The sequence below is a fragment of the Takifugu rubripes genome, chromosome 15 (assembly GCF_901000725.2).
Source record: "Takifugu rubripes chromosome 15, fTakRub1.2, whole genome shotgun sequence".
Lineage (NCBI taxonomy): Eukaryota > Metazoa > Chordata > Actinopteri > Tetraodontiformes > Tetraodontidae > Takifugu > Takifugu rubripes.
This window is the reverse complement of record NC_042299.1, coordinates 11049822-11074167: the sequence shown is the minus strand read 5'-3', so window position 1 is coordinate 11074167 and position 24346 is coordinate 11049822. Positions and strand designations below refer to the sequence as shown.

The following is a 24346-nucleotide window of genomic DNA, read 5'->3' as shown; positions in this document are numbered from 1 at the left end:
GGTGCTACGAAACTCACTTTAAAAACAGAAATAAAATGACAGCTATCATTATTATTGAATTTGAATCTATGAACTAATGCTTCCACTAATGGGAAGACAACTGGTGATTGCCGGTTGTCATAGTAACGCACTTTATGAGTTTCTCTGCACACCAATGGTGTTGACCTGCTGACGTCAATGCGCCTAACTATTACATACAGTTGCTGCATTTTCCCTAATGTCAGTGAATGCATCAGTGTGCTCTGAGGTCACAGACGCTTTGCAACGCGACACCCTCTCTGAAGGCTCCTGCAAAGGACGTCGCCGGGAAAGACGTTCTTTCATCCCCGTTGTTACGTTCCTGTTAATGTGTTTGTACACTGGGAGAGTCCCGACACCTCGTTCATCATCATTCACTGCCTACCAAAGGCTGAGGTGCCCGTGGTTCAAAAGTGCACAGGTTTATTGTTGATGAATAATTTAGAGCCGCAGGTCCATAATTAATTATTGAATTTAGAGAACTGCGAAGATGGGCGAACGGGCTGGATGATGCTTTAAGGTACGTCGTTCTTAATAGAGTTACCGTCACACGTTGACAACGTCAGCGTTTAGATCCAGCAAACATTACATATCCTTTCTTGACCAGACTGAGCGGAAATATAGGCTTATAGCAATGCCATGCTGTCCACACTTGACAAGTCCAGGTGAGAGAATCTGAGGACAGGTATTGATCCGTGATCTGTCCCTGTCCTCCCTTGCCGACCTCATTCCTCATTCACCTGCATAATATTGCTGATGGCAGGTGGAGGGAGACGAGCGTTAAAGTTAGCCAGGAGGTCAGAGCTCCGCGCCGCTCCCTGATGCAGTCAGTGGATCCCTGCCAAGTTGCCCGAATAGCGCCGGTTGCCGCTGTTGTCGAATGACTGTCACACCTTCCACATCTGTCACGCACAGAGCAACATCTGCCCCGGAGCTGGTCGCCATCAAGGTCACAGCTTTAACCCGCTTCACCTTCATTTACAGAGGCCTAAATCGAGCAAAGCGCGACGGAAATCTGCGTTGAAAAGACTCTTCTGCCCCTTCTGGGGGGAAAAATAAAAACAGAAAACATGAAACTGGACGGGCGAAGGCAGGGGACGCTCGTCATCTGTCGGCCACGTCCCCGAAATCTAAATCGGGGATCTTTTTCAAGATACAGTATTTACACCTTTTCCTGTTTTGAACTGTCCTTGGGACTACTTGAAGCGCCTCAATACACTCTTTAGCCTGTCGGGCAGCACCAGTGTGCAGCCGACTCATCATTGGCTGGAACTAAATGTGTGTTATGAAACGGAGGGTGATACTGATCTCCGACCAGGGGAGGTTTTCCGTGCGGGAGCCGTGTGGATCTGTATTATGCAAGTAAGCCAAGGAACAGGAGAATCACCGAGAGGAGCTGCTAAATTAATAATGAAGCTCCCTCCGTGCAGATTCCTTCCTCCGTTGTGCATTATCGCCCCAGCAGCACTTTGTTTTCCATCTTCCCGCGTGCCCACAAACATGGACACACACGCGCGTGCACGTGGAGCCACCTCTCCTCCTGCACTTGGTGTCTGAAGCATTTCCCTGGTAATTAGTTTGTGCGCCAGGGCGCAGGACCGCCTTCCCCGCGTCTCCTCCAGCGGCTTCATGTATGTTGCCCCCGGCGATGGCGCTGCGGTGAGGCCGGAGAGACGACGGCAGGTATCCTGGTGCCGGAATATCGGCTGAGAGTAAATCAGTGGCTGCACAGACCCTGGAAAAGAGCGTGCTGCCGTTGCTCTTGGGCCAGGGCCTGTAACAGCACCGGTGCATTAACAAGAGCTTGACCCAAATCACAGATAGACATGATAATGCACGGCAGGTTGGCCTTTTGAAAGCTCCGTGCCCTAAAAGGCAAACTGGCCAGTCCGGTCTGATCCACTGTAATTTCATTAATTCGCCCTCTCCAAATAGATTCCGCTCACGGAAACTCTCATCAGAGATATGAGACATATTCTGAGTGTAACACTAAATCTAATGAAGTGCTTTTCGCTGTCTTCTTAACGAGAGCACACATTTTTATTTTATCTTCTTGATCCTGCCTGTTGGTAGCTGCTTCTAAAACTTTTGCTTGTGCGTCTGGGGGTTTCTGTGGGCGCGGCTCCGTGCAGCTGGATCAGGCCACTCTACCGACCTCAAACACAAAGGAGGGTGTCGGGAACGTCTTATTACACCTCAGGGTTGCTAACGGGGATGCGACTGGACCAGATTCAGTTGTGTAACAGAGGATTATGCATTAGATGTTCACTGCGGAAGATTATAGCTTGTAGTGTGGCGATTACAAAGATGCAACTGGGCAAAACCTGTTTTTTCCAGGCTATGTAGTTCCGTTTATGGCAGACCTTTGCCTCATTTAATGGGGTATATACATTTTTTAATTCAGACGAACGCAAACAAGCACAGTTCCAAAGGTCAACAAGTCCTCATACTGCTGAAATGTTTGAATTAATGTGACCTTCATGAGAGCATTATACACATCTAACACCCACGTTCCATTATTCAGGTTGGAGCAAAGGCTTAACTCAACTCAAACAAAGTTCCAAATATACTCTGAAGATGCACTTGAATGCCAGGATGTCAGTTTGAGCCCAGTTTCCATGGCACAGGTTCAGATTATATTCATTATACATGGAGTATGCAACATTAAAGTTGCATCTGAGCAGCTGATCCCAAAAGCATTTAAATGAACTCTTCACCAAGCAAATAAAGCTGATGTATTATTCAGATAATCTCATGTAGTGAAGCTGTAGCACAAATTCCCCTGCTCTGACTTATTCCTGGTTAATGAGGCTGAATTTATCCTCTGAGTGGAGTCATCGGAGGGACGTGATTTGTGTTTGGACAGCAACTTTGAATTTATCCGTTGTGTCTTGAGCTCCTGACCTTTAACTAATTTACACTTGTTTCCACTTTGCCGAATTATTTATGTTGATTTGGTGGGAGTGGAACCTCGGCGGCGGCCCTGCCGGGCAGCCAAATCTGTGCTTTTTGTTCCTCAGCTCATCTGGAAGAGGAGCGATTGGGGAGAGCGGACGAGCGTGTCGTGCTAACGTCACAGCGGTTGAAAAGATTGTTGGCAGTGAGAAAGTTGGACAGACTGGAAGAACACGGGTTAAGTCCTCCATGGAAGAAAAGCCTTCCAGCTCCCAAACACGCAGCTACACGCAGGGATTTTTGGGAGGGTGGGGGGTGTTTTCTTTATTTTGGGCCAGTTTGAAACGCCGTTTTAAGACCCCCTTGATTTTTGTATATAAGTCAAAATAAAAACATTATCAGTTAAAGATTTCTCCTGATTTCTGATCCTCAGCTCTTCACAGGACCAGTAATGACTTGTTTTTAAGATTGAGGTGAGATTGGAGTTTAGGTTAGACTTGGGGTGTTAATTGGGATGGTGTGTGTGTGTGTGTGGGTGAGTGGGTGGGTGGGTGGTTACATTAGCCTCTCCAGTTATGTGTAGCAACAAGTCACCTGCCCGTGGCTGTTTAGCTGTGTCTGACCAAACTGACCCCCCCCCCCCCCCCCCCATCTTGCCCAGCGTTCTGTTTGAGTCCATTTGCCAGCTGGTATTCACCCCCCCTGTAATCCACTCTGTGAAGGTGTCTCGCTGCGTCCTCGAGCATTTAACCTTGTCGGAGATAGGCTGGGATCCATTAAGATCTCGTGAAAGGGTTGAGCATTACGGCCTCATTGAGAACGACTTCCATTTTTAATAAACTGCGCACGGCCCTGCAGATCAGATAGAGCAGGGGAGGCAGATAAGCCCGCTAACTCATATCGAACACTAAAGCATGCAGATCTGAGCGTGTGTGTCCTGTTCCCTCTTCTCTGTGAATTCACGCCCGGATGATCGTCAACACCGAAGCGCCGCGGCCACGTTTCATGAACTGCGACGACATTTACCCTGTTTTTAACAGACTCTGATTATTTTGTTTGTAAATGACATCACCGCTGCCAGCTGAACCTATAACATTCTGCTTGTTAAAGTGGATCACTGGCACGCAAACGGCGCTGCAGATGTTCATGCCAGTGATTTGACTTTTTCTTTTTTTTTTTTGAAACTGCACACTCAAGAATGTCTCCATATCTGTATCACTACGCCATCACGCCTAAAGACGGACGTGCCCGGGGAGGTAATGACCATATCTGAGCCAAAGCAGAAATGATGGGATGAAAATAAAGTGGCCGGGGTTAACAGACGGTGATAAGGGGAGATGGGTGACCAGAGGGGAGGGTGAGGTTAATGGAAGTGTTGGAGTAAAATAGGCAGTGGAAGCTGCTTCAATGCTATACGAATTGAAAAGGACCCCCCCCCACCCCCACCCCCCCGCAGCTGAATCAATAAACACGTTCTCCATTCTGTGAGTTACCGAAGGTCTATTACAGGAGAGGTGAGAGGGCGAGCAGGAAGACAGAGTAAATACTTTTCTGTCTGCACAGGAGGAACACAAACGCATCATCATGTTCCCACGTCTCTGTTACGCCTTTTCTTCCCTGATGAAGATGCATTAGGGCCGTTAATACGCTGCTAAAAGATTCTTTTTAGCTGCTTTGACCTGTGAAAGGTCTCTGAGAACGAGTCAGGATTTGGAGATGCCGAAGAGGAAGAAGGTCGGGAGGAGCTGCACCACATTACCGTGGCGCCCATCTCCAGTGAGACACTAGCTGAGCATTATTGCAGCACTTTGACCTCCAATTCAGGCAGCAGAAACAGCCGTTTAAATGCTCCTAAAAGATTACTATTTGTTTTAAAAAATAATAATAATAAATTCATTTTTAACTCCATTTAAATGAAGCTGTAATCAGTGGAAATGTGGTGGGTTAGTGAAGCCTCTTCGATGCAACAGCTTAAAACGGGAAAAATTACAGCTGCTGAAGACTGAATTGACCTTTGGAGCTGATATTGATGGTGGCGCTTTAAGTGCACTTGTCACATAATCTTTACTTTCTCATTATTTACCCACCAATCTAAAAATATTACACATTTTCCATCACACGGCACAAGTCAATAGAGTGTCTCCACAATCGACTGATGACACCTTTTGTCGGCCAGTGAACCATCCTGTGGAAGGAACTGTAAATCAGCACCTGTTGGGTTGCCTGAACTGCCCTTCAGATGGATGGCTGGATGGATGGATGGATGGATGGATGGATGGATGGATGGATGGTGGATGGATGGATGGATGGATGGGATGGGATGGATGGGTGGATGGATGGGTGGATGGATGGGGGATGGGATGGAGGGATGGGATGGGATTGGGATGGGATGATGGGATGGATGGATGGGTGGATGGAGGGATGGAGTGGGATGGATGGATGGGGGATGGATGGGTGAGGATGGATGGATGGATGGATGGGATGGATGGATGGATGGGATGGATGGATGGCTGGATGGGGTGGGTGGGATGGTGATGGATGGATGGATGGAGGGGTGGATGGAGTCGGAGGCGTGTGATGGATGGATGGATGGATGGATGGATGGATGGATGGATGGATGGATGGATGGATGGCTGGATGGATGGGGATGGATGGGGGGATGGATGGGGACGGTGGGGGGGGGGGGGTGTTGTCAGGACCATGGACAGCACCACAGCTGATGCAGCGCATATGCCAACACGAAATAAATATTTATAGTATTCCTGCACCATTTAATAGCCTCTAAATTTCCATCCGCCACTTTTATCAGAACGGGCCTCAAATCCGCTAAGTCCCAAAACACACACACACACACCCACACACAGACCCACACACACACAGACACACACGCACACACACTCTGAGGAGATGCATCGGGCCTGGTCGTGCACAGCTGTAAGTGGATCACATCTCCGAGGACGAAGCAGCCTGTTGCTGGGAAGAGGCAGCTTTTATGCCACTTTCAAAGGTGTCTGCAGAACTGTTAATCTGCTGAAGGTGACACTTTAATTCTTCTCTCCAATTAATGTTTAATTCCTCGCAAAACATAGTTTCAGCTCACATCTCCAACAAAGCTGCTCCTTCCCCGCCGCGTTATTGGCCCTCATTCTCGAGCCGCACGGGCGTTTGAGGGTTTGGAGTAAATATTTGCTTCTTCCTGCAGAGACAGAAGTCCTGCCCTTCAGGAAGTGCAGCTGTTTGTAAGCGAGGCGGTGCCAACGGCTGCTGCGGCACACACGCTGGAATGTGCGAGGCGGAGGGTTTGATTAGCCCGAAGCTTCTGCGGGGAGTTCAGCTGCTGCCAGCGATCAATGGCCCAGCCTGCGTAGCGCCCCGATCGCTTCCTCACTCAAGCTCCTCTTTGCTTTTGTGTCGTCGGATGCATCACGGCCACTGATGTAATGTCTTCTCCTGTGACTGTGGCCACGCCGCTCTCCAAATATCAACATCCACCCGGTTGCAAAGCTGCTGCAGACACAGCGAAGCCAGGGTTTCCTCAGACTTTGGCGAGTGTGTATTGAACCAAAACGGCCTCAGATCGACGCTATGTGGCGTCTTTGCCCTTCATAGTTTGGTACCTTTGCAGTCCACTAAACAATATTGTACAACTGCATCATTCACAACTGCAGGAGACTCACTTGAGCGTTTCCTTTTCATTATAGTGTGTTTAAGAGTAATGAGTGGTAATATGAGAACCGGTGAAATTTAGTGTGAAGATGTTATTTATTATCCCATCCCGTGAAATGAAGGCGTGATATCATTAGGGTGGGCTCTGTGTCCTTTCCCTCTCCTGCACTGTGTCGACTGGGTCCGTCTCCTCCCTCCTCCGTTGAATAATTGCTTTGAAAAAAGTGAAAGTCACCCAAAAATGATTATTGCTTTAGTAAATGTGCGTCTGATGTCGAATGATGTTGACCCGTGTACGTGTTTTTAATCTACCAGAAGATATTTAAAAGGCAGTTTTTGAAAATAAAAAACCCGCAAGGTAACAGGAAATTGAACCTCTTAAATACATGTGGAGAGAGCAAAAAGGCAGATTTGACATTGAACTCTAATATAATATATAAGAAATAGAAACTGATTGTGGCCACCTAGTGGTTAGAGAGTGTCATTACTGTTTAAACAATGAGGACCTCCTGCTGTTCTGTCAGCAGCGGATCTTCACAGTTTAATTTTAATATTACTTGGGTGACTTTTGGCTGAGGACAGGTTTGGGATTATGAACGCTGAATTACGTTATCACATTTATAAAAATATGTCAACACTGGGACGTCGTTACGGCGGCATGTGGCCGTCAAAAGTCATGTTGGTTTGGCAGTAAATGTCAGGCAACAGTTGGCAATGAAGGTGATTTATCTTTACAGTATTTTTTTATGAAGAGGAAAGCTGCAAACTGGGGTGCAGCTCAAGAATGACGTTCCCCAAATCATTAAAATCATCTTCACAGCCTTCTCCTGGAGCAGCCGCTCGGGTTTGGTTCATGAATTAATATTTCTGCGGCTGAAGCGCTGACAAAGAACATCTTCTGGCAACAACCATCCCTTTTCCCAGATTTGATTGCGGGGCAGGACGTGACGACCACAAAATACAAGCTGGGAAATAACAATCCAATCCACTTAATTGTTCTGTTCTCTTCAAAATTAATACGGTGAAAACATTTTTAAAGGCAGGCCACAGAATTTCAAGGGCATGAATATGGAATTGACGAAAGAATAAATCTCAGCGGGAGACGGCACCGCCACTCCGCCGGTTATCTGCAGGGTCGGGCCCGCCCGCCGCTTTTGTAATGGATTCAGTGCTTTATAACAGGATGTCTGGGTGTCACTTTATTGTTTGAAGTGAAAAGATGGAAATCATCAGCGCACAATTTAAAAAGAGCCTTCTTTTTTTAAGAATGCCGGAGTTGAGAAGGCGTTCATAGGCGAGGGATAAAAGGTGGATCAATCAACTTGTGTCTGCTCCGGAAACCGACAGGATTCTTAAATAACAGTTACCAAAGTTGTAAATCCCAACTGCGGCACATTTACGGGTCGCCTGCGGTTGAAGGTCTGAGCATGAGGGGCTGCATAACTGTTGATGGCTCTTCAAAAGAAAAGCTCATCAAACCTCCTGTATAATTCATCTGCTCTGCACTTAGCACCACCATCTCACCATCTCACCGTCAGCACCGTCAGCACCATCGCCCCCCCCCCCCCCACAGATGGTGCTGACAATGCTCGACTTAATGAGCGCGCACAGTGATCACAACAATCAGAGAGGCGGCCATCGGAATCAGGTTTTTTTGGGTTTTTTTTACTCTGCACCAACACAAAAGAACGGTGCCAAACATCAAATCCCAGTTACATCAGTGACACAATTTTTTTTTAAAAAAAGGATGGAAAATGTCTCTTATATACTAAAAACAAGAACACCGCCGATCATAAAAACACGGGGAAAGTAGAAATTTCACAAACAACCACTTTCCTTTAAGAAGCAAAAGCCAGAAACGAGGAAAATAAAAATACACAGTAATGCACATGTGGTAGAGAAACGTCCCAGCACCGCCCACACTCACACACATACACACACTTCTGATACACGACGAGAGCCAATGCAATCATCACTCCCATTACCACGGCAATATAATCAATCACATAATAAATATGAGTGAAAGCACCTTTAAAGCTGAAATATGTGTAGCTGATCGACTGAGTGTGCAACATTTAAAAAAGTCTGATATACACATAATTACAACCAATGGCACAGAAAAGTTGAAAACATGAAACCGTTTTTGCCGTCTCGCTCGCAGAGGCATTAAGTGTCACTCTGTTCCGTCATTCCGACCGAAGAGACTTCAAATGTTTCAGAACGGTGTCTGTAGAGGACGTAGGTGGGTTGATCCCACAGCCCAGCTGGCAACAAGCTGAGCAGTGATAATTCGCTCTGTTGTTAGTGCAAAGCCTCCAGCTGTGCGTTTTAGCATTAAAAACTGGAGTGACGCCTCCTTAACAAGATACTAAAAATATAAAACTGGTACTTAAATTCATCATCACAAATTAGCATGCTAGAGAGTTTCCACAGCGAAGCCATTTCACAGAGAGAATGAAAGAAAATAATCCGACTGTCATGACTGTGGCACAGCTGCTACTGTTGGGCGCTGATCTGTAGACCAGTCGCGGCCCATTCCTCCCAGTAATACTGAACCCCATGTTTACCCGCGGTTAAAACACAATCAAACAGGTGGCGGAGGTCACAAGGTGGAACTCTAAAAGCCGGAATTTTCTTGCTTCCACGTCATCATTTACATTCTCTGAAAACCACGAACGCCTGCAGACAGTGAGGAAAAACTCCATGAACAGCTCTCTTCTCAAACCAGACACGTTCCAAAGAGCTTGAGGCCGACTTTTTTTTTTTTCTATAATTAATGGGTGAAACCTGCGTTACCAAGTGCAAAACTGAATGTATTCACAGCGGCTCAATCCGTGCATAATCAATGCATTCTCCCCCTGTAAATATGGCTTCTGCTCATTTATGGCTCCTTTTTTCCCTTTAGCCAGGCAGTGTTTCCTACCCACAGTGAAAACAGGCAAATATGAACAATATTTTCCCAAGTCCAGAGACTTCAGTGCCTCTGAAAAGGTGCCAGATCGTTGGTTCTGTGTCTCTGCTCTTAGGAAGTCGAAATCTTAATGTCAGCCTCATTCAGGCTTTGGGTCCGTCAGTGCTGATCCACTCTCTCCTCCCTCTCTGTGCTGCTCAGGCTAGCTGTGCTTCTTGGTTGCTGGTTCCTTTGGCTGCACTTTGGGTGCTGTGGCAGAAGCAGAGGAGGAGGAGGAAGAGGAGGATGAAGAAGAGGATGAACTCCAGCGGGTCTCCACGCCCGTGCTCGTCATCTTCTGCTTCCGTCTCTTTGCCAGGGGGGCGTTGTCGACGCTCTTTAGAAAGAAGCCTTCTCTCTTTCCGCGGTTAAAAGCCTGAGAACCAAAAGACAAATTATCCAAAGTCAAAATCCACCTGTTGACTTTTTGTTCTTGAAAAACATTCAAAGAATTACACAACGTTGTTACCTTGTAGGTGGCATTGACGTAGGTACGGACTGTAGGCCCGCTGGACTCGAGCACGTCTGGGGTACACAGAGGAGTGGTGGACATGGAGGCTCCACCCTGCAGCCAGCTATTCTCCTTCAGATCAGACAGTTTCAGACGATTCTCTGGGTCTACTGTGAGTAAACCTGAACCAAGAGGGAGGAGAGGGAGGGGTTAAAGCTGACAGGGGGCAAACATGATGTGTTTATCGCCGAAAGGTAGCATAGTCTCATCATTTATTTGTACATTCCGCCACCTGGCGGTCACTGATGTTACTACAGCACAGATGGTGAGAATAATGGCGACTGTGAGCTGTTTAATAGCCAGTGTGAAGCTGTTTGTCACACTGAACAGACACTTTTACTGAGAAAAGACAGCGAGAGAACAGCAGTTACTTCTGTGTCCAGAGGCCAAAGTTCTCAGAAAGAAAAAGTTTACAGCTCGAATGTATCTAGGTAGTATAAACCAAATGGTGGAACTAATAAATTGAGTAAAATATTATCTATGGCACACCTTTGACGAGCTCTTTGGCATCGTCTGAAACACCCTTCCAACATTCCCCGTCCAATGAGAAGTCGCCCTCTTTGATTTTGTGCATGATGTCGGCAGCGTATGATGAGGTCATCCCACGCTGTTCACTCTGGAACGGCACCTGGCCTGACAGCATGGTGTACTAATGAACACACACACACACACACACCATCAACACTCTAAACAGCCTCACCACCACAGTAGAATTAACAGATTTGATCTAAATTACCAAGATGACCCCGAGACTCCAGAGGTCGCAGGCTTTGTCGTACCCTGCGCTCTCAAACAGTTCGGGGGCAGCGTACTGCAGCGTGAAGCAGGGCGTCTGCAGGGGAGCGCTCCCGGCAGGGCACAGGCGGGCAAAGCCAAAGTCTATTACCTTCAGGTTGGAGTCCTCCCCCTCATCTGCAAACAGCACATTCTGCAAGATAAAATGCAGTGATCATCATCTCATCTGCCTCTTTACACGGAGCTTCAGGACATCGCAGAGATGACGGCAACCTTTAGGAGGACAGGTTCTTCATACCTGACTCTATAGGCTTCACAGGATTCACATCAATGACCGTCTATTCCTTAAAGCATTTCAAAACTTAACAGATAAAGAAGAATCCTAATAAACATTTTCAGAGAACTACATAAAACACAATGATGGGCATCTCTGGGAAATATACCGCGCACAAGTAAAAGTTAATGGTGCACTCTGTCATTCACGGCTCTTTTTAAGCCTTGTCCTTGAGCTAATTAAATCCCACGGCCGGCGGAAGATGACAAAACGTGCTTGATGATAGTGTTAAAGTGACACAGACACAGAGGCATTGGGCTGTCCTCTGTATATTTCCACAACCTTTAACTCCAAACACTGTATATAACTCATTTCCAATTTACTTCAACGGTTTTTGTTATTATGTTAATATTCCCGTACAAAAAAGGCAAGGAACAGTAGAGAAGTAGTCTTGTACATCTAAATATCAGATAAACGTGGGCCTTGAAAATGTTTAAAAACTGCCGACTGTGGCTGGAGGGTATGAGCGTGGTAGTAAATAATGATGCTGGAGCCGAATACATCCAACCTGCAGCTGAAAGGGCACTGCACCCCTAGTCACACGGGAACTCTGTTAAGCCACGAAAGCGCAGTTTACCTCGGGTTTTAGGTCTCTGTGCACGACTCCTGCTTCGTGCATGAAGCTGACAGCTGACACCAGGCTTTGCAGCAGCTGGCTCGCCTCTGCCTCACCAAACAGCTTCTTCTTCTTGATCCTCTCCAGTAACTCTCCTCCCCTCAGAAGCTCCATCACTAAATATGTGTGGTACTGACAGAATAGAAGAAACACGAGCAGGACTTTAGGTGGTTATTTCGTGGGTGTGTGTGTGTGGGGGGGGGGGGGTTGTGATAAAATGGCCTAAAGCACAACTGATGTGCAGAGTCTAATCCAGGGGTGCCCAAATCCAGTCTTTGACAGTCTGGCCGGGTTATGTGTCCTACCGGGTACACAACACCTTCACCTGGGATTCCAGTGTCCCTGGAGGAAGCGTTTTCTGCCTCGGAGGACAGTAACCTCGGACCAGCACCCTTTACGACTGGATTTGGGCACCTCTGGTCTAATCTTTGTACATTTCCAATGATAATGTTTAGTTTGGGGGAACAAGTGTCCCAGTCGCTAACTGTACCTGGTCAGTATAAACTTCGTGCAGCTTGACAATATTTGGGTGAGATTCACAATGTCTCAACGCAGCGATCTCCCTCTTTGTGTTTGCCTCCATTCTAACAAAGAGAAGAGGCACTCAGATATCAGCCCATGGAGTTGAAGACAGCCGAGACAGAAAATGAGGCCTGACGTGCCCTCTAACCTGCGGCTGACGATCTTGACAGCGTAGTCACGCCCACTTTGCTTGTGTTGGCATTTCCTGCACACAGAGAAACTGCCCGCGCCCAGAGGAGGTCCGCTGAGACACAGCTCATAGTGGTTAAAAAACTGGGATTCCTGGACAAATGAGATAAATCTGGACGTCACACTGGGCCGTAACATCCTGCTAACAACAGCGTAAACGCCTTCAGTGTGCAACACAAGTGGAAATGTACTGTATGTCGCTGATAGAGATTTGCAGTCTGCCTCGTCCTTGAAATAGGATAAATCGTGCTATAAAACCATCAGGGAGAGTTTTGTTGAAATAAACAAGAGAAAACAAATGTCTCCTTTCATTTCCTTTTGGTAGCGAATTCTAAGAACCGTACCTCTAACATGGCACTGCGCTGGACGGATGCAGCACCAGGTCGATCGGTGCTGATCTGCTCCACAAAGTCTTCCATGACTGCGTTTTTATTAAAAAGGATGGACGGGGCGATGAAGGAGTAACCCTGGAAAAGACAGATCAGGAATATTAGTTGATGAAAACCAATGTCAGTGCTTTTTCAAACTTCCTGTAAAAACTGTGAGCACTTCTGAGGGACTCACTTTGAACAAACGCCCAGTGCTGGGGGGAGTGCTCGCCGGAGAATAGACTGGATCCATCCCAGTGAACTCCTCGGCAAAGTTCCCAACATCAAGTTCACTCTTGAGCTCTGGTTTAAATGGACTGGGTACCTTCTTCTGTGCTAGGTCATCCCAGTTGAGGCCCTGTATGGGAACAGGAAGCAGATGGAAATAACTGCTGAACGAAGAGGCAGACGAGTGAGAGGTTGGCGGGATAAAGACCTTGAAGAAAGGGTGAGCTTTAATGTCTTCGGCCCCCCGTGGTCCAGAACCCAGCCTCTTGTGGGGGTCTTTCACCAATAGCTTCTTCAACAGGTCCTGAGCAGTGTGTCCAATCATGGAGGGGAAGGGTGGATCGCAGCGCAAAATCCGCCTGAAAGAGCAGAGGGCGAGTGTGAGACTCAAAAACACAGACTCCGCTATCAAACAGTTTGACACATAAACTGAACACAACTTTTGCACGAGTCTTTCCGAGTTAAAACGAGATGCTGCGTGCGCTCACTTTGACACTTCGCTCTGGGAGTTCCTCTCTCCCTCCAAGGTAAACGGAGACGCTCCCGTCAGCAGTTCAAACATCAGGATCCCCAGACTCCACCAATCTACAGACTGAAGAAGAGAAGTAGCATAAAAGAAGCGACTGGGAGGTGACTCCGCCCAGTTTCACGCCTTACCTTGCCGTGTCCAGCTTTCCCTCTGATGATTTCAGGGGCCATGTACTCAATGGTGCCACAGAACGAGTATGTCCGTTCCTTCTGAAGTGAACCCAGTAAATGCATCACTACAAAACCTCGACAGAGCACGGTGAAGCTTGTGATGGTTCTTTTGTACCTCCTCTTCCAGAAACTCCTTACTGAGCCCGAAGTCTGTCAAAACTATGTGTCCTTCGCTGTCCAGGAGAATGTTTTCCAATTTGATGTCTCGGTAAACGATCCCGAGCTGCTGACGCAACAAAACCACAAAGAAATGTCCCAATATACAGTGATTCAGAAAAAAATCCATCAATTTAGAGAAGTTGGACAGCGAACACCCACCTTGTGTAGGTGTTCCAGAGCTAAGATTATTTCCCCGATATAAATCTGCACCGCCTCCTCAGGAAAGTGGTCGCGCTGATACAAGTGAGTGAACATCTCCCCGCCGCTCACGTAGTCTGCATTCACGCCCAGGAAAGAACCAGGAAGTTGCACGTCAGCGACACACAATGCAGAAATTGTTGATTCATATGTGGCATCACTCACCCAGGATGAGATGCAGCTTGCTCTGGGTCTGAAAGGCGTAGTGCAGCGTGACCAGGAACGGAGACTGGCGGATGTTCTCCAGCACCTGCCGCTCAGTTCGAGTGTGTTCCGTCGTCTTTGCCTTTTGAACTATTGCTGCTTTCTTCAACACCTGAAGTGATCACGTGCTTTAGTGTAAAATCTCTGCTGATCTGACAGTAAAAGACCAAAACCTGAGGATCTGTCTAGAATGTGGTCATTCCAGAATGATAGTTTGCTGCTCTTGTATCACTGAAGTTCTGTGAATTGTAAACACCCACGTGTAACCAAACCTTTGACACCTGAGCAGACACTAATGTCAAGGATTTCTTCACGTTTTCCTTCATTGCTGACAAAGCAGGGGTTCTTTGGGTTCGTAACAGAGATAAAATGCTTTGATCGTGTCTCTTCTAGTGATTCATGATCAGTTGTCTCACCTTCATAGCATACAGCTGGCCCACATCATGACCACTGTTCTTCCTCACCAGAAACACTTTTCCATAAGCTAGAAGACGACAGATAATCAGTCATTTCATTTACTTCTATAGTCAAGGCAGAAGTGCTGTGATAAAATTACTGTAGCAAACTGAATGAATATAAGGAAGACGCAGCTGTAACATTTGAGTCCTCTTGACTATTGAGACTTACCTCCAGTTCCAAGGACTTTGAGCAGCTCAAAGTTTTCCATGCCGACCTTCTCGGTGTGACCTGTGAGGTTAGCTAGCAGCAGAAAGACACCAGACTGAGGCCAAAACACAGTTGTTGATAGTAATAAATGGCATTTAAATGTTAAAGTTAATGCTTTGAAGAATCAAATGGTTGAAGAATCAAATTCCCCACTGAATTAATGAGTCATTACTATTAATAGATCGGGCCCTTATCTATTATTGAATAAAGTAGATTTCATCCAGCTCCAGTTATCTTCTTTCTGAGACTGTGTGAGAGATTTTTTCCTGAAACGCTGATTTTATCAGTTGTTTGATGAGGCAACAAGTGTATGCAGTCATGGAGAAGTGATCCAAAGAGGAACTGAGGTTGGGCAATGCTCTGACCCTGTTAAAATACCCTTCGCAACTGATTCACAGAGGGGGGTGTAACATTATTTAAAACATACATCTACAATATAAAATCTAAAGTAAAAAAACACTATTATTACCATTTCTGTATTTTTACATTATTATCAGGGATGGATGGATGGATGATTGATGGATGGATGGATGGTGGATGGGTGGATGAATGGATGAATGGATGGATGGGTGGATGGATGGGTGGGTGGGTGGATGGATGGGTGGGTGGGTGGATAGGAGGGAGGATGGATGGGTGGGTGGATGGATGGATGGATGGATGGATGGGTGGATGAATGGATGGATGGATGGATGGGTGGATGGATGGGTGGGTGGGTGGGTGGATAGGAGGGAGGATGGATGGATGGATGGATGGGTGGGTGGGTGGATGGATGGGTGGGTGGGTGGGTGGGTGGATGGATGGATGGATGGATGGATGGGTGGGTGGGTGGGAGGGAGGGAGGATGGATGGATGGATGGGTGGGTGGGTGGATGGATGGGTGGGTGGGTGGGTGGGTGGGTGGGTGGATGGGTGGGTGGGTGGGTGGGTGGATGGATGGATGGATGGATGGATGGGTGGGTGGGTGTCTAAAGGCAGCTGGTAATATCAGTGACTTACCATTCGTGATCTGATGTTTGACGGTGCAGGGCTTTTCATTTGTTTTTCCATCAGAGTCATCACTACTATCAGATGCGTCCCCAGACATAACTTATGAATAAACTACAGTCGGTTTAGGATGAACTTTTAAATATTCACAGCCTGCTGGAATTAATAACTGCAGAGACTAGAGTACAGTCGCATTATGGTGAATAGAATAAGATGGAGAAGGCGGACGGACAGCTGTGTGTACTAACAAAGCTGATGTTAAGTTTATCCTCCTGCATTTAACATATTGGTTATCTTTATTTATATCATGCGACTTCCAGCGCCAGAATACTCGTAAGGCATCTATTCAGAGTATAGCTGTCGTTTGGTATGTGTTACTATTAGTGCAATGTAAACTACTGTCAATGCGAATGTCTAAAGTTTAAGAGGCTAACGTTAGCATTACTCGCGTAAGAAAAACCTTTATTCATAAATTTACTGAAATTAACGAGTGATTGCTTTGAGTAATTACGAGTCAGTACTTGCAGGGCGTTAATGGCGATGTTACTGCTGCAGCGGTGGGGTAGTTCCCCCTGATAATTCCAGCTGTTGCCGTAGATTTGCGATCTCCTTTTGCCCGTCAAAGTTTGAATGTTAGCTAACGCTAATGTTCAGTAAACGTTAGCTATGTTAGCTGCTCCCTTCGCACATAAGCAATCACGCCATGGTGGGTCGTCAAAAGAGCGCAGAGTCCATTTTCTCTTTCTCTCCACTAAGGACGAATTATTTATCCATTACCGAAAAAGATTACATGTTTCTACCAGTGCCGAGCTAGCTGCTAACATCAGGATGCTCTCAACACAACCTGGGCGACGGTTTGTCACGTGATCCATCAGTGGGGGCGGAGCTTCAGGACAGGAGGCGAACGTGATCGTCTGACAGTCCGTAATGTTCACCGTGACACAAAAACACACAAATATACAAGATGTTGTTGTTATTGGTGGGACTCTAATGATGTGGGACAAGTTTTCAAACATCTTGACCAACTAACTTCCAAAAATGATGGCAAATTAATTTAGCATTCATCTCCTTCTAATTATGCATATTGTTGATTACTACGCAGTCTTTGACTTAAAAATGTCCTTCGAGCCGGATTTGAACCAGCGACCTAAGGATGCCTGTTAGTCCGCTACAGTCCTCCGCTCTACCAACTGAGCTATCGAAGGTTATAGTTACAGTAAAAACATTAAATCGGTGATCAATCATCTCAAATTAATGATCAACACAAGAGATACAAACAGTTAATGAGCGATCTTGACGCATTTTTTTTCTCAATCTAAAGACATTGACAGCTAAACACTGACATCTACTGGCCGTCTGTGGTACTGCTGTTTATATACCAACGCATCACCGCAGCACCGGTACCGGTACCGCCACCAGTATCATTAACAGCACCAGCAACACAAGTTAGATAGATATTTAGATTTAAATTGCATTGTTGTGTGACCTTGGTATGAGATGGATTTTTTTTCGAGAAGAACAAAAGAACATGCATATTTTTCAGTGTATCTTTATCGTCTTTCAATGTGACAAAGTTTGGGAAATAAAACCCCTCATACAGTCATGAACATTGATAAATTCTAATATTAAATGGTAAAAACGTGCTTGGATTATTGGGATAGCTGTGGCTGTGCTGTTTTGTCAGTAAATTTCGGCAAGATGCTCTCCACATTTATCGATTTAAATGCTGATGTGACAGAATGGGCAAAATATCGAAATTACATTTTTACCAATACATAATACAACAAACGTGATATATTTAATAATAAACACTATATACTAAATACAATAATAACACTACTGTGATGCAGGCAAAATTTAAACGACAATTTTGACGACATCTTCGGAACCGCAGATGACACATGTGCTGAATTAAAATTTCGTCCCCTTAATTTTGTTTTTTCTAATCAGGGCCACGGCTCTGATCTTAATCTCCCTGGTTTTCAGAGAGTAAACTATGGGGTTGACGCAGGGGGGGATGCAGGAGGCCAGAGACAGACTCAAGACGCGCTGATCGGCGTCGATCAGCCGCACGTAAAAGCCGAGGATGAAAATGGTGAACAATGGGATATAAAATATAGCAACCAGGACAAGATGCTCCACGCAGGTACCGAGAGCTTTCATCCTGCTGTTGACCGACTTCATCAAGAACAGGGTGACCAGGATAGCGGCGTAGGTCAGCAGGATAAAAGTAAAAGGCGCAACGAGATTCACGACGGATGCGGTCGACGACACGGCCCAGTGCAGCGTGTAGTCGTTGCAGGCGAGTCGAAACGTCGGCGCATAGTCACAGAAGTAGCTGCGCACTGTGACGGACTTGCAAAAAGACAGCCATGTCATTATACCTGTTGAGAACGCTACGAGGCCCAGTGAGTAAGACCAGGTCACGGCCACAATGCAGGACATGCTCCGCAGGGTGTTGATGGAGTTCTGCTGCAGAGGGAAGCATATTGCGATCAGCCTGTCGTAGGCCAGGATCGCCAGCGCATAAGACTCTAAAGTGATAAAGGAGTAATAGACGAACATCTGCAAGAGGCAGATGTTGAAGGGGAAAAAGTTGTCCTTCAGGAGAAATGTCTTGATCATGCTGGGGATGGTGGTGGAATTCAGGACCATGTCGATGACAGCCAGGTTGACCACGGCCAAAAACTTGGGAGCGTGTAAACAACGATTAGAGACGATCACGTAGATCAGCAAACAGTTGAAGAACACCGTGACCACATAGACAAACGCCAGGAAGATGAAGTAGAAGCGGATGTGGGGAAACACCTCGAATCCAACGACGTAGAAGCCTGGAGGGTGAATGATGATGGAGCCGTTTGAGACGGTCCGCAGCAGAGACATAGCTGGACTCCACAAACCTGCACAATCCAGAAAGCAGTTCACACCACAGCATCAGCACAACTTTGACTCATTCTCCAGGACTTGATGTGACTCACCTGCTGGCCGGTCCGATGGCTCAGATCTGTTTAATGCAGCCTTGACTGCACAGCTGTTTTGTCTGCACTTGGTTTTATATACGAGAGTCACTCACCTCTGGAGACAAAGATTTCAGCTCAAAACACTCTTTTAATAAACTTGCACCAGGAAGGGCGGTATCTGGCTCTCATTAAGCTTCTTCTCTGCTCAACCATCTAATTAATCCTCTGATGGCACATTTATTTATCCTTGTTTCAAAACCAGAACTTACAAACAGCACTCAGGTGCCTTCACGAATTACATCATTATCAAACAACCGTCACCAGTTTACATTTCCTCAAATAAGCATCCTACACCAGGGAAATTATGTGTGAACAAAACAATAAACAGGTGCTCTATGTGAGGGAAAAATACACATTTTCCATGAACTTAAATTATTTCTGATTTATTTTCACAAGAAATCCATTTTTGATGACTGATATTATTTTATATATCAAATTCATTCCATTTCAATGCCATTATAGATTGATTTTAATGTAGACAAATAATCACAGCCTGTTGATGATGCACTGTTATTTAAAATAAAAGAAACATATATATATATATATATATATATATATGTATACTACTCAAACAAATTAGTGGAACACTTTTTAATCAGAGTATAGCAACCTATCAATCAAACTTCTGGGATATTGATCTGGTCAGTTAAACAGCAGACGGGGCTGTTAATCAGTTTCTGCTGCTTTGTTGTTAATTAAATCAAAAACAGGAGCATCAGAGGGGCAACAAGGAGATGGCCCCCAAAACAGGAAGGGCTTTCCAGGTTGAGGCCACTTTTTTCCCTCCTCATCTCTTTTGGCTGATTTTTTACTGACTGACATTCTACTGCTGTAGTTATTATTGGCTTGGATCAACATCTCTGTTGATAGCATGGTGCGGTACCTGGACGCTACAGAGGTTGCACAAGCAGTCCAACTCCTCCAGGATGGCACATCAATACGTGCCGTTGCAAGAAGATTTGCTGTGTCTCCCAGCACAGTCTCAAGAGCATGGAGGAGATTCCAGGAGACAGGTAGTTACTCCAGAAGAGCTGGACAGGGCCGTAGGAGGTCCACAAACCCTCAGCAGGATCAGTATCTGCTCCTTTGTGCAAGGAGGAACAGGATGAGCACTGCCAGAGCCCTACAAAGTGACCTCCAGCAGTCTACTAATGTGAATGTTTCTGACCAAACAATCAGAAACAGGCTCCATGAGGGTGGCCTGAAGGCCTGACGTCCTGTAGTGGGCCCTGTGCTCACTGCCCGGCACCGTAGAGCTCTATTGGCATTTGCCATAGACCACCAGAATTGGCAACTACGCCACTGGCGCCCTGTGCTCTTCACCGATGAGAGCAGGTTCAACCTGAGCACATGCGACAGACGTGAAAGGGTCTGGAGATGCCGTGGAGAACGTTATGCTGCCCTCAACATCATTCAGCATGACCGGTTTGGTGGTGGGTCAGCGATGGCCTGGGGAGGCATATCCCTGGAAGGATGCACAGGTTAGATAATGGCACCCTGACTGCTATTAATCCTTGGACCCATTGTCAGAACCTACGCTGGTGCAGTGGGACCTGGGTTCCTCCTGCTCCACGACAATGCCCGACCTCATGTAGCGAGAGTATGCAGGCAGTTCCTGGAGGATGAAGGAATTGATACCATTGACTGGCCCCCATGTTCACCTGACCTAAACCCAATAGAACACCTCTGAGACATTATCTATAGGTCCGTCCGGCGCCGCCCGGTTGATCCTCGAGCTCAGTGATGCAGATCTGGGAGGAGATCCCCCAGGACACCATTCGTCGTCTCATTAGGAGCATGCCCCGACATTGTCAGTCAGGCGTACAAGCACGTGAGGGCCACACTAACTACAGAGAATCATGTATCTATCTATCCATCTATCCATCTATCCATCTATCCATCTATCTATCTATCTATCTATCTATCTATCTATCTATCTATCTATCTATCTATCTATCTATCTATCTATCTATCTATCTATCTATCTATCTATCTCTTTTATAGCAGAGTGTGCACATCTTGACAGACACTTTGATAATAAACTCTGTCAGCACACAATGTGCAACGTGGGATTCAGGGGAACAATGACACGAAACCTACATTTCTCATCACCACCTCGATGTGCTGCTGGATGATTTTTTTTTCTTCTCTCAGCCAGGTTAATTTATTCTGCATTAATAACAGATATGATTCAGTCTTTCTGCAAACATGCTGGATTAATGAAAAAATGACGAAGACATTCAATGTTTACATGCGATTATTAGTAAAACAATAATGTATTTCATGTGTTTATGTATATTGTTCTCTTGCACCGTTGATTACTCCGCAGTCTTTGACTTAAAAAACAGGAAGTTAAAAATGTCCTTCGAGCCGGATTTGAACCAGCGACCTAAGGATGCCTGTTATTCCGCTACAGTCCTCCGCTCTACCAACTGAGCTATCGAAGGTTATGCTTACAGTAAAATCATGTGTAAATCCTGTGTGCCATTAGATGATCAACACGATAACTATCGATAGTTATGTTTAATGAGCGATCTTTCCGCCTTTATGTTCTCAATCTAAAGAAAACACTGACATCTACTGGCCGTCTGTGGTACTGCTGTTTATATACCAACGCAGCACCGGTACCGGTACCGCCACCAGTATCAATAACAGCACCAGCAACACAAGTTAGATAGATATTTACATTTAAATTGCATTGTTGTGTGACGTTGGTATGAGATGGATTTTTTTTAGAGAAGAACAAAAGAACACACATATTTTTCAGTGTATCTTTATTGTCTTTCAATGTGACAAAGTTTGGGAAATAAAACCCCTCATACAGTAATGAACATTGATAAATTCTAATATTAAATGGTAAAAACGTGCTTGAATTATTGAGATAGCTGTGGCTGTGCTGTTTTGTCAGTAAATTTCAGCAAGATGCTCTCCACATTTATCGATTTAAATGCAGATGTGACAGAATGGGCAAAATATCGAAATTACATATTTACCAATACATAATACAACAAACATGTGATATATTTAACAGTAAAACACCATTGTGATGCAGGCAAAATTTTAATTATGGTAGAAGTGAGTATAAGATGGGGAAGAAGAGAAGGAAAGACAGAAGTTTGAATCCCATCCAGACCCAAAACTGATAGAATTATTTTTGCAGGAATGGTTTGTAAAACTTTTAATTTATAACAAAGAGAATATTATGTACAATTGTGAACAAGATGACATTCACATTTAAGAATTTATACAGCTGAAATTCTCAAAGAAACAAAACAAAACCCCAATGAAACATTAATACAACTACAAAATAAGCTGTAAAACTTGCAGTGGAACTCAAAGGGCAGAACAGCCCACAGAGATAAGTATATTAAAAGTAACAATATTACAAACAACATACTGCAAGTTTTACAGTAATTTCGTAGTTGTATCAATGGAAAATAAAAACTGATATTTAGGTTCTGTGGCATCACAGTTTCCTTGTTACTACTTAAATTCTTGCTGACAGATAGATCGACTGAGAATGTATTTATTTATCTCTTACAACCTGTTGTGAAGAGGATGTGGAAGAAGGCTGAAGCAAAACTGTAGATGACTGAAGAGGAAGCAGAGCTGAAGGTGGAGGAGGCCATGCTGGAGGTGGAGGAGGCACGGCTGAAGGTGGAGGAGGCACGGCTGGAGGTGGAGGAGGCACATCTTACTCTTGTTTCACATAACATAATAGCTAATAAATGTGTAAACACCCTACTGAATGTAACAGTTCACCGTGTTAAGTTCTTCCGAGGGATTTTTATCCTGCTAATAGTTATAAATCTAGATAGATTATATCCTTTCTGTCTATACCTGAGGGAAAAATGTAGTCTGCTATCTGAAATGATTAATGTAGGTCGTTTTTGGTTGGTCGTTTTACCTTAGTGTAAAGGTCATGCCACTTCTTTTGTCTGGGAGCAGGCCTGTTGCCTGAAGGTGATGGCCAGACGCCTGTGGTGGCAAATGACCTCAGGCGCGACAGCCACTCTTGGTCATCCATGGCCTTGTGAGTTTTTTTGGTAGACATTTTCTGTCATGTTATAACATAACATAACATATTGTTATAACATAACAAGTAATCAGAAACGACGCACTCCAGCGTACAACTGCCAAAGAAAACAAGCAATTACATCGGCAGAAAAAAATACAACCAGCTAAAGCTCCGGCAGCAACTGCACAAACTTTATTTTAAAACTCCCGATGTTCAAGTTACATTAGCGTTACAAATGCCTGACATGACTTGGACATATTGCATTAAGCATTTACGGTGATATTTTATGTGAAATAAAAAAAAAAAAAACTTAACGAATAACAGACCTCAATTTGCACACGTACCTTGTCAAAATCCACGGAGACGTCCGGAATAAACAGCGGGCAGACTTTTAAATAATAAATCAACTCGAGGATCGATTGTTTTTTCCAAAGATTGAGACCGCAGTTTAATTTAAGGCGGGGAACACTGTAGAAAGATTGAATCGCGCAGATGATTGGCTGTTGAAAGATTGAATCGGCGACGCGACTGGCTGGGTTTATACAGCTTTTCGCTCGTCGGGTAAAAAACGTCCTTCGAGCCGGATTTGAACCAGCGACCTAAGGATGCCTGTTGGCGCCATCGAAGGTTATGTTTAGAGTAAAATCCTGTGGAAATCCTGTGTGCCATTAGATGATCAACACGATAACTATCGATAGTTTCGTTTAATGAGCGATCTTTCCGCCTTTATGTTCTCAATCTAAAGAAAACACTGACATCTACTGGTCGTCTGTCGTACTGCTGTTTATATACCAACGCAGCACCGGTACCGGTACCGCCCAAATGTTCACCGTTACACAAAAACACACAAATATACAAGATATTGTTGTTATTGGTGGCACTCTAATGATTTGGGACAAGTTTTCAAACATCTTGACCAACTAACTTCCAAAAATCATGGCAAATTAATTTAGCATTCACCTCTTTATAATTATGCATATTGTTGATTACTCCGCAGTCTTTGACTTAAAAACAGTGAGTTAAAAACGTCGATTTTTAACTCACCAGTATCATTAACAGCACCAGCAACACAAGTTAGATAGATATTTACATTAAATTACATTGTTGTGTGACCTTGGTATGAGATGGATTTTTTTTTCGAGAAGAACAAAAGAACACGCATATTTTTCAGTGTATCTTTATCGTCTTTCAATGTGACAAAGTTTGGGAAATAAAACCCCTCATACAGTCATGAACATTGATAAATTCTAATATTAAATGGTAAAAACGTGCTTGGATTATTGGGATAGCTGTGGCTGTGCTGTTTTGTCAGTAAATTTCGGCAAGATGCTCTCCACATTTATCGATTTAAATTCTGATGTGACAG

General features: G+C 45.1%; 2 protein-coding genes and 2 non-coding genes across 7 annotated transcripts; all 4 read right to left on the bottom strand.

Annotated features, from left to right (window-relative positions):
* Positions 1-9318: 9318 nt before the first annotated feature.
* On the bottom strand, positions 9319-16810 carry LOC101073756 (ribosomal protein S6 kinase alpha-4-like). 4 transcript variants are annotated; one of them, XM_011611433.2, is made up of 18 exons: positions 15955-16810; positions 14920-14991; positions 14709-14776; positions 14254-14404; positions 14050-14165; positions 13847-13957; positions 13690-13770; positions 13521-13624; positions 13241-13391; positions 13001-13162; positions 12781-12903; positions 12396-12529; positions 12216-12309; positions 11687-11857; positions 10777-10968; positions 10530-10689; positions 9999-10162; positions 9319-9905 (listed from the first exon to the last, which is right to left on the bottom strand). In XM_011611433.2, exons 1-18 carry the CDS (start codon positions 16040-16042, stop codon positions 9693-9695), a joined length of 2355 nt encoding a protein of 784 aa, XP_011609735.1. In that variant the 5' UTR covers positions 16043-16810; the 3' UTR covers positions 9319-9692. The 4 variants fall into 4 exon arrangements, with proteins under 4 accessions (XP_011609735.1, XP_029704365.1, XP_029704364.1 ...); XM_029848505.1 differs by having other exon boundaries at positions 13690-13767; XM_029848504.1 differs by having other exon boundaries at positions 13847-13954.
* A 251-nt stretch (positions 16811-17061) lies between these two features.
* On the bottom strand, positions 17062-17147 carry trnay-gua (transfer RNA tyrosine (anticodon GUA)). Its single transcript is given in 2 exon segments — positions 17062-17097; positions 17111-17147. It is a non-coding gene; the product is annotated as a tRNA-Tyr (tRNA).
* Positions 17148-17853: 706 nt separating this feature from the next.
* LOC115252741 (olfactory receptor 8-like) lies at positions 17854-18965 on the bottom strand. Its single transcript, XM_029848696.1, has 2 exons — positions 18921-18965; positions 17854-18842 (listed from the first exon to the last, which is right to left on the bottom strand). Exon 2 carries the CDS (start codon positions 18823-18825, stop codon positions 17854-17856), a length of 972 nt encoding a protein of 323 aa, XP_029704556.1. The 5' UTR covers positions 18826-18842; positions 18921-18965.
* A 2358-nt stretch (positions 18966-21323) lies between these two features.
* Positions 21324-21409, bottom strand: trnay-gua (transfer RNA tyrosine (anticodon GUA)). Its single transcript is given in 2 exon segments — positions 21324-21359; positions 21373-21409. It is a non-coding gene; the product is annotated as a tRNA-Tyr (tRNA).
* Between the last annotated feature and the right edge of the window lie 2937 nt (positions 21410-24346).